Raw genomic sequence first — 10,777 nt, forward strand, 5'->3', positions numbered from 1 at the left:
AAATTAATATGAGCAAACTTGATAAATAAATATGAGCAAACTTGATAAAATAATACCCAAGAATTCTACAGACAAAGTTTGGTAATCATCCATCCATTGATTTTGTAGAAGATGTTTAATTTTTTTCTCTCTATTTTTAGCCCTAAGAAACCATTAAAAGGGGCCAATCAAATTGATATGAGCAAACAAGAGTACCTAAAAATGCTACAGACAAAGTTTGGTGATCATCCATCACTTAGTTCATTAGAAGAAGATGTTTAAAGGTTTTTCTATTTTTATCTCTGTTGACCCCTAAAAGGGGCTAATTGAAATGACATCAGCAATATTCAACTCTGACTGTCATTATGATGCTACAGACTAATTTGAAGTAAATCTGCTCGGCAGTTTCAGAGAAGAAGACGATTGTTGACACAAGACGACGAACGACGGACGCCGGGGCATCCCCCTATAATAGTAATAGGTCACCCTAAACCTTCGTTTCTTGTGAACTAACAAACCATTAAGCACACAATTAAAAAGATGACGACAGGATACCCATACAAAATATATTTCACAGTAAGAAATGAGTATGTTTTAGGTAAATAGGGATACATTTTTTCAACCTATATTCTAGGCTAAAATAAACATTACGAATTTTATATCTGATACATGTGGTTTCAAAGCGTTTAAAAACATCTCACGCAAGTTCGTGGTAGAAGTTCTACAACGTCCATTTCTCACTTTATATCCTGATTTCGTTTTTGACAAATTACATAATAGAAAATCTTCACCATTAATATAAGCTCTGCCCATTTTATATATTTTAACACATTTTCACAAGGACATAACAGAGTTCCCGTTTCCGCAATCATCAACCAATGACCATCTCTATATACATCCGTTTTACTTTTCTCAATATAAGTAGCCATATATGACTGTTCAAACACTATATCCGATACCTTTATATTCAATAATTAAGAACTGCGCAAAAAACCTGCATAAGCTAAAATAATAGCACAAATGATTCTTTGATTTTTAATATTTTTCTTTTCGTAAAGAGAATTATAAACAGCCAAAATAGTTCCAACTGTAATTGGCTCTTTTCTGTTTACAGGTTTTGCTAAAATTCTTTTAGCAGCTTCTAAAATATTTAAATTAATTTTAGAATCAGTAGGGGAAACTAAACCATTCAAATCATGGAACCATTTAATAGCGTAAAAAGCTGTTATTACAGGAGCAGGAGTACGCGCAGTTTGAATTAATGAAGATAAATAAAGTGCCACAGTTAAAGTTTTAGCAGGTAAGAAATCCCCACTCCCTAAAGAATTACACAAACCCCACTTTATCCAACGATTAAATGCCAACTCATATTTCTTACAAGTATTAGCCGCTCTTGACTTCTTCAAAATGTCTGGGAGTAGGTCAATCTTATCCGCCAAAACCGGTGGCAATTCATCAATATCGTCCTTATGAATCTGAAAAAAACAGATTTGAATTGAGAAAAATTTAATAAAAACAAATGTTCAAAACATGCTTACTGTGAAATACATCAATATGATTCTAATAACACTTTGTTACTAGTTGTTATGTAATTCCTTAATATGTATGAATTTATATGGAAACATTTCATGTTATATCGTGTACAATTAATTTTATAATTAAAATTATCACGAGTCTAATAAAACTTAAAAAACATAATAATAGATCTAAATTGATACGATAACATGAATACAAACTTTCTTCAATATGATAAGATATAATGCTTATATGTTTTAAACAATCCAAATAACTAAGAAAAAACTCCATTCAGCAAGTTAAGTGAAAATTAAACTGAACATTTATATCAAAAACAGCTCCAGAAAGCAAATTGATCTTAACATCGACTCCAGTGAGCAAAATATTATTTTATAAATTCCGATAAGCTTTTGATCTTACAGCTCCAGTGAGCAAATAATTAAACCACTCCAGCGAGCAAAATACTATTAAATAAACTCCAGTGAGTTTTTTGTCCTTACAGCTCCAGTGAGCAAAATATAAAAATACACTCCGGTGAGCAAATATTATTTTTATTAACAGGGTCAATGAAAAATCCGCTCCAGCGAGCATAATATTTAAAATTGCTCTAGTAAGCAAATTTTTAATATATAACAAGAGAGCAAAATAAAGCGATAATAATATCTACAAACACATCATGAATCAAGGGAAACTACTCAATCTTACTAGGTTTATGGCTCTGTCAGAGTAAATTCCCCTAACAATTAACACGTAAAGCCAACATACCGAATTTTAAATCGATATTTCCAAAAATTCCATGGCCATTCTTACATTTCGTGTAATATTTAGCCTCCGTAGGCAACATAATAAATTCTTTAATTATGTTAATGAAACAACCATTTTGGCATAATAACGGCCAGAACGGAGCTGATTTCCATAGAGGGACAATTAATATTCCCTGTGCCCGATCTAAAATCATCTTATTCAAAACCCTGTGAATAAGATAAAAAGGGGGAACAAATAATCCAAATTCTCCAGCCCAACTTACTGTAAAGGCATCTACACCTTGAGAACTAGGATGCCAAAACTTGGAATAAAAAACGCCGGCAATTTATGATTATATTTCTGAAGCGAACCAGTCTATACTCATTTTTCCAAATTGTTTTTCAATTAAAACAAGAATTTCTAGTGATATATACCCCAATCATCATTATCTACAATTTTTGACAGATAATCTGCTTTTCATTAAGTGAACGAGGTATCCACTCTATTTCAAGAGAAATAGACTTACATAGACATTAATTTAAATATATCTAAAGAAATCTCTTGTAATTCTTCGTTCATGGAACCTTTAGTAACTATTGAAACAAACACCCTGATTATCTGAAAACCATTTTACACGCTGATTCATTAACACATGCGTAAGTGATCGAAGTACAGAATACACTGCAAACAGTTCCCTCCAAGTAGAGAATTTTTTACTCTCTTCTGGGACCATTGACAATGGGAAACACCGTTTAAAGTATTTACTTCATAACCAGCAAAATCCTAGTGATGAAACATCACTGTAAACTACTCTTGAACAAATCTGAGACTGGAAAATGTTCCGGGAATTTACATTATCTAACTGTTCAATCCAAAACTTAATTTGCTTAATACTTTCCTGAGAAAGACAAATGTAAGAATCCCATGATAGAGAATGTAAAATGTCAATACTCAAATAACGGGTCATTATCTGTGTCACATGACCTATAACAATTGTCATGGATATGACCTGACCTACTGAACTTGCTACTTTCCTAACTGGCACACGCCTGTGTACCTTCAAAATCATGCAATAACTGAGAAGCAGTTAACTTAGTCTTATTTAATTCTTTCCTCGGAAACCATTATAATTCCATCTTTTAGAATTCAAAATGGCCCCTAAAAAATGCAAAACCTGTGCTGGAAGCCAAACACATTTATTTGCATTCGGAATAAATCCTGACAATAACAGATCTTGTTTTAACCTCATTACTAAGCAACAATGCTTTTTTATAATCGCTCGCACAACCCAAACCATCGTCTAAAAAAGTTAATACCAATTTTCCTTCACTTCTCCATTTTGCAATTAAAGGTTTAGTTACTTTTGTAAAAATGTAACACGCACTCGATAACCCAAACGGTAAAACAAGAAACTTAAAAAAAAATCACTTGACCGTCATCTTTAACCCAAGAAAATCCAAAAAATTCAGTGTGTGGTTCAAGAAAATTTCAATAAAATGATAAGCACTAGTAATATCAAATTTAATCATAAAGGAACCCTTTTGGGCAATTACGATAAAGCTATCCTTAAATCTTCAAATTTCACTGATTTGCTTCCATAAATGTTTATTCACATTACGAAGATCTAAAATCAATCTCTTTTTACCACTATTCTGTATAGATACAGTTAAAGGGATTAACAACTCGTGGAGGACTAGAAACAACGTACAATAAGAGATCTATCTAACAAAATCTTTTAATGGCACATGAAACAAATTCTGGTTCAGATAAAGCAGATTTATTATTTTTACAAAAAAGTAATAGTAGGTGTTGAATAAAATGGAATTTTATAACCAAATTTCAATACGTCTAAAATAAAATCAGACGCGCCTATGTCACGCCAAAATTGAATATTTTTTCTCAGTCTACCTTTAACTATTATATCATTTTTGACCTTGTTCATACTCATGAAAGTCATGTGTAAACATAGTATAATCAAATTGATACTCATCTTTATACACACAACTTCATTTTTTGACTGCTGACTGGTTCCCGAGTGAATTGGCTGTGAAAGGACAGTCTCGTCGGAAATGTCCGAATTCTCCACAAGCGAAAACAGGGTCCTGTAGCGGCCGAGCCATAGTTCTCTGAAACGTTAATGAAACGTGGTCCTCTGAGATAGGGGCGAAAAAGACTCCCTCTACCGAATCCTCCGGAAGCAATCCTCGATGATGAACCGTAGAAACCGGGATTATTACGTACTGGAACAGCAAAATCCATGGGAGTTATACCTCGGAGAAGCAGAACGTTTATTGGCGGGAAATTTGCTGCCTTGTTTCTCTTTCTTTCGTTTAAGAGCCTTGTTCTCAGCTCTGGTGATTTTCGCTTCATCATCTTCATCACTCGCAACTGGATTGCTGACATAATTTCTGACCGTGTCCCAGCCTGCCGTACTTGTGTCAGCTATTCGGATGTGCTTGTTTGCGTTTCTTTAACTAAGCTTATAACCTCTTCTAAAAGCTCACAGCTATACTGATATTTGCCGTTTTGTATTCCCCACTTAGCCTGCTTAACTTTTTTCGTCAATACTACTATTAAGTTCGTACTGAATCTTGTGTCCTTCAAATTTCCATGTTAAAAAACTTTCTCTGATTTTAATTTGTCTACTTCTGAAGATAAAGATCGTGACTTGCCTTGAACTTCGTCTCTTAAAGTTTGAAAATCCTGCCTCTGTGAACGCAGTTCACCAAAACAAGCGTAGTTGAAATTTTTAAAAATGAAGTCCTTATTGGGTTGCAAGTCAAACCAGTGGTTTAATTTGTCCAAATTTTTCTTCCTGGGAAAATTTCCAAAAAACATACAAGTTACCACTTTCAAAAGGGTTTTTTAAGCTATATGCCCAGTCCCAAACGTTCCCCAAACCCCGAAATGACCCTACTATTCCTTTTGCACGAAAACTTCGTGCACAAAACTATGCAATAGGATACTTTATTCGACCAATGGAAAATAATTTTCCTCTAATTCGCTTTCGCTCAACCGTGGAAAATTATATTTCTCGTATAATTAATTAATTAAGTAAGTAATTAAAGGGTATAAATCTATATCTTATGAAATATTTTTATAAAATTTATCAATAGGAAAATTATATCGGTTCCTTTCTTATATGGCTGATTCCCGAAAAAGTTGTAACATGTCTCTGTTATAAAATACACATGAAAAAATGTACGTAAACATAATAAAATGTTTCGGAACAAAAATATTACTTTGCTATTTTAAGTAGGGTTTTATGTGTTTAGCAATAACTTTGTGCATGCGCCACTCGCTTTAAAGCAATTAATTACATTTTTATTCCATACAAACATTTTGGAAGTTGTTTTTTTATCCAAACAATATTTTTTTTGTATCAGATATATAGCTTTATACAATTTAATCCAGGATTAAAAATACAGATAAAACAGAATACCAAAAGAAAGCATAAAACAGCAAAAATCAAAATGTAGGCTCGGCTTCATAAGGTCTGCACATTGATGGTTTCATAAAGTCCACGCCCAGTCAGGGTGAATTATATAGCAAGGATTTTAAGATGAGAAACACAAAGAAAAAGAGCTCTGAGTGTCCAGTAGATTGACGCTTTTTTATTTTTACTAGCAGTAGTTTACTTTTATATCATTATTATTATTTTTATTATTATTATGATTATTATTATTTTAATTATTATTATTATTGTTATTATTATCATCATCATCATCATCATCATAATAACAAAAAGCATGGTCCTTTAGTGAACTTACAATAGAACAAGTAGTAATAAAAACATTGCAAATAAAGGTTATTACTTACATACCTGTGTCTTTCATGTGTAAAAATAAATGCATTTAACAATATCATAAAACACTTCACCTGTCTCTTGTTGACTTCTAAAAGAGCTTTCAATACCAAACTAACGACCTTAGTTAATGAATATCAATAGGCAAACGGGTTTTTTCTTAGTAAAACATATCTTTTAAACATAGGCTTTGAACACAGGTTATTTTTTAACTATCTATATAATCTTTTATTACTATTTTAAATGTTGTTTAAATTTTGGTAAATATAAGAATTAAGATTGTTTTTCCTGTCTCATTTCCTCGTAAGAATTATATTTTTGTTACATTAAAATAGCGAGATTTATTTTAATAAATATATGTTTTTAATATCAAAAACATTATATACATGCAAATAGATTTTGTTTTTACCTTTCAACTAGTCTCTCTAAAACCATAAAGGCTTAATTTGCATGACACATTGTGAAGTGAATCTCTACCAAGTTTATACCAGTGTAGACTTGGGGTCTTAATTGGTCATGTCCGTGAGGGTTGGGGCAATAGGTCATAGCTATCCATAAAATTATGTATAGAGAAAAAAGTCTCAAGTCTTAAGATGCTTCACATGAAGAATTGTCCTAACAACTTCTTTTACGTTTGTTAAACTTACAGCCCTAGGGTTTAAACTGACCCAGATCGGGGTCATACATTTCTTCTTATACATATAAGTATAAGGTCAGCTTTTCTAAATTGATCAAGGCTAAAGCTTAGGTATTTTGCATGAAACATTGTCTAGTTTACCTCTACCAAGTATGTTCAAATTATAGTCCTAGGGTGAATGTTTGTCTAAAGGAGGGATTGTGTGTGTGTGTGGGGGGGGCGTCACAGATTTTCCTTAAATGTATGTGGTTAACAGTTTCCCTTAATACAATAGTTTAATTCAAGATATTTGTCATGACACATACTCTAGTGAAAATCTACTAAGTTTGTTCAATTGTGGCTGTTTGATTAAAATTGGACTCGTCCAAATTGGTCATGGATTATTCATTATTAAAACATATTTGTATGCAATAATTACTTCTAATTACTTAAATTACTGAAAAATCACTTAAATTCACAAAGGCTAAAGCTTAGGTATTTTGCACGAAACATTGTCTAGTGTACCTTTAACAAGTTGATACAAATTATAGCCATGGGGTCAAAATTTCCCTGGTTTGAGGTGGTGGAGTAGATTTTCTTTGTTTGTATTTATTTAAACCAAAATGAAACGCTAATTCTCAAAAATGATAGGGCTAAAATTTAGATATTTTCATGAATTATTATTTTGTGGACCCCTATTAAGTTTATCATAGCACTTGCAGGTCTCAAATGAACCAGCCCTAAGGGGCCTTATCTTTTTTTTCTTCAAAAACATGCCCGTATGTGTTTTTATAGACAAAACTAAAATAATCAACTTCTGTAAAAACATCAAGACTAAAGCTTATGTATTTGGCGTGAATTATTGTCTTGTGAATACTCGCAAGTTAAAACTATGGAATCAGGTTCTATATTTACCACACCCAAAAGGGAATAGATTTTCCTAAAATGTTTATCAACCTTTCCAAGCAACCTTTGATATTCTAATACTTTCAACCCTTAACTTCTATAGCAGCCAATGACATCCTTTACAGCCATTTACTTTCCATAGCAAACACTGGCTTCCAAAGCAACCATTAACTTTCCATAGCAACAAGTAACTTTCACAGCATAGCAGCCATTGACATTCCATAGCACCCATTGACTTTTCATAGCAACCATCGATTTCTTAGCAACCTTTGGCTTTCCATTGTAACCATTGGAACTATTTTCTTTATATAGTCATTGTTATATTTCATAGCATTTATTTCGTTCTATATCACCCATTGATATTTTTAGAATACAGGCACTTTCAAAGCAACCATGACTTTCCAATGAAACCATGAAACTGCAAAATATTTATTGCACTCACTTACTAGCAATTTTTGATTTTACAAGCTTTGACTATCTTTAGGAACGTATTAAATCCATAACAACAAACATTTTCCCATAGAAATCAGTTAATTCCATAGCAACCACAGACTTTCATTGAAACATTGACTCCCATAACAACCATTAATTTTTTACAGCAACCTGTAATTTCCATAGCAATAAAATACATTCAGTATCAGCTTTTGACTTTCCATAGCAGCCGTTGACTGTCCATAGCAACCAGCGGCTTCCATAGCATGCATTTTACCTAGAAACAATTGATTTTTATAGAAATGTTTGACTTTCCATTACAAACAGTGTATCCACCATTGACTTCCATAGCAACTATTGATTTTGCATCGCGACCTGTGACTTCCAAACAAACCATTGCTTTTCCTTAGCAACCTTAAATTCTCATAGCAATTAATAACTTTCATAGCAACCAGTGACTTCCAGAGTTACGTTGACTTTAGGTTGTGAAAATGGAATTACATAACAACAGTTATCTTTCATAGCAATCGTTGACTGTCCATCGCAACCAGTGACATCTTACTATTTGGACTTAGCTATAGATTATTATAATTAATAGTAGTAGTAGTAGCAATAGCAGTAGCAGTAGCAGCTAAGACAGCTTCCGTGCAAAGGACAATTGTTTTATTCAACCAATTCATGAACAAACCATTTGGAAGGATAGTGTTGAAAAAACATTAGATTTTACTACAATTTCTTTAAGCTGAGTTTCAATACCATCTGAGTGTAATACCTTTTTAGCATAGCTTGGTACTATTATTCTTTAACAAAATGTCCGTGGTTCTACTCGGATATCTGTTTAGTTCAAATTAGAAATTAAAAGTACAGATAGTTTGAAATACAACTTTTTAATTTGGCTTTTTAAATGTGTAATTAATGGAATTAAGTAGTATTATTTTTGCATAAAATTAATTCAAACAATTAATGTCCAAATAAAGATAGCTTCAACATCAAAATTTTAAACAAAACGGGAATCATTTAACAAAAGTTTCCCAATTCTTTTTGACATTTTATTTAAAAGAAAAAAATAACAACATTTTGAAAAGTCAAACCTATAAAGAAAAAGACAGAATTATGATGAAAAAGCTATAGGTTAATTAACACAGTGTGATAAATGAAAAATCGTCAATTAACGGAAATATGGCAACAGTGCATACCCCACCCACTAATACAGGACATGATATAAATGCTATTGGTGAAACATGTTCGCCCACAAATGCAGATTTGTTAATTTATTTGAAAAAGATAGATGAAAAAATTTGTAAAATGGAAAAAAAGTTAGATAAACTAGATGTTCTGGAGCAAAAAGTAAATAATTTTGAAAAAGAAATAAACAAAGTGTGGACAAATATCCAAGACCAAAATAAAAAAATGAAGAAAGATTCATGGTTGTTGAAGAAAAGGCAGAAAGTTCCGATTTCAATGTAGGCCTAACGAATGATAAACTAATTACAATGCAAAGAGAGAATAATGCTCTAAAAGATGATATTGTCTATTTACAATCGCAGTCAATGCGGAATAACCTAGTATTTGCGAACATCGACGAAAGCCCGTCAGGGGTGCTGGAAAATACGGAGCAAAAATTAAAAGAATTTTTGGAGCAAAATATGAAGATAGCTAAAGAGCAGGTGGAGAGAATGGCGTTTGAGCGAGTACATCGGATGGGGAATAAAATACCAGGAAGAACAAAAAAAATCGTTGCGAAATTTACACTATTCAAAGAAAGAGAATTAGTTCGAAAACAATGGAAAACATTAGATAAAACCAAATATTATGTTCATGAACAATTCCCCAAGGAAATTATTGCAAAGAGGCGAGAATTGGTGCCAAAGATGAAGGAAGCGAAGCGGAACGGTCATAATGCTTGGATCTCATATGATACTTTTATATGTAAACGAAAGGCGCAGCGCGATGAACGAAGCTAGAACCCACGAAGGGGGTGGTTTGAAAACGTGTTGGCGTGGAACGTTAACCGGACTGACGAACGTGAAAAAGGAATGTCAAGGATTTGTAGATATTACTGACAAAATGATGTGATATTTTTGTTTGAAGCGTGGACAAATTCTTAAAGTATTGTAGATATTGAAGGTTATGTATCAGTATAATTTTTATCGAAAATATCAACATCGAAATGCTAAAAGATGTAGCGGAGGCGTTGTTATCTATGTTTAAAGACAATTTGAAAAAAGGTATTTCAGTTGTTAGAAATAATCACGATTCTGTTATCTGGTTAAAGATAGATAAGTTTTTTTTTCAATATAGAAAATGATATATATATTGTGTGGGGTTTACATATGGCCTGAAGGAATCGCCATTTTTATAATGTATGTAACGTTGATTTATTTGATGAAATTCAGAATGATATTTTTGAGTTTTGAAAATGAAGGGTCTGTGTTTTTGATCGGCGATTGGAATAGTCGGGTAGGTCTTAAGGCGGATTATATTATATGTGATACTGCTATTAAGTCTATAGATAATGATGATTATATTCCGATACATCCTCCGTCAGGGCCTCCTGTGATAAAACGTGTAATTCTAACGGAATAAAACTTCTTGACTTATGCAAATCTACGTGCTGTCGAATAGCTAACGGTCGGATCAGTAATGACTATGGTATTTGGTGCGTTTACATTTGCATCACGTCAAGGGGCATCATTAATTGACTATCTACTCGCGAAAGGGCGTGATTTTGTAAATATTAGTGATTTCAAAGTACAACGACTTCAATGAATGGAGTGACC

The 10,777-nt window shown here is 32.6% G+C and overlaps 1 protein-coding gene across 1 annotated transcript; it reads left to right on the plus strand.

The window, feature by feature from the left end:
• Positions 1–9,421: 9,421 nt before the first annotated feature.
• Positions 9,422–9,961, plus strand: LOC132751607 (uncharacterized). Its single transcript, XM_060741794.1, has one exon. The coding sequence runs from the start codon at positions 9,422–9,424 to the stop codon at positions 9,959–9,961; it is 540 nt and encodes a 179-aa protein (XP_060597777.1).
• The last annotated feature ends 816 nt before the right edge of the window (positions 9,962–10,777 follow it).

Source organism: Ruditapes philippinarum, unplaced genomic scaffold, assembly GCF_026571515.1.
Source record: "Ruditapes philippinarum isolate M1 unplaced genomic scaffold, ASM2657151v2 ctg9328_1_1_1_1, whole genome shotgun sequence".
Taxonomy (NCBI): Eukaryota; Metazoa; Mollusca; class Bivalvia; order Venerida; family Veneridae; genus Ruditapes; species Ruditapes philippinarum.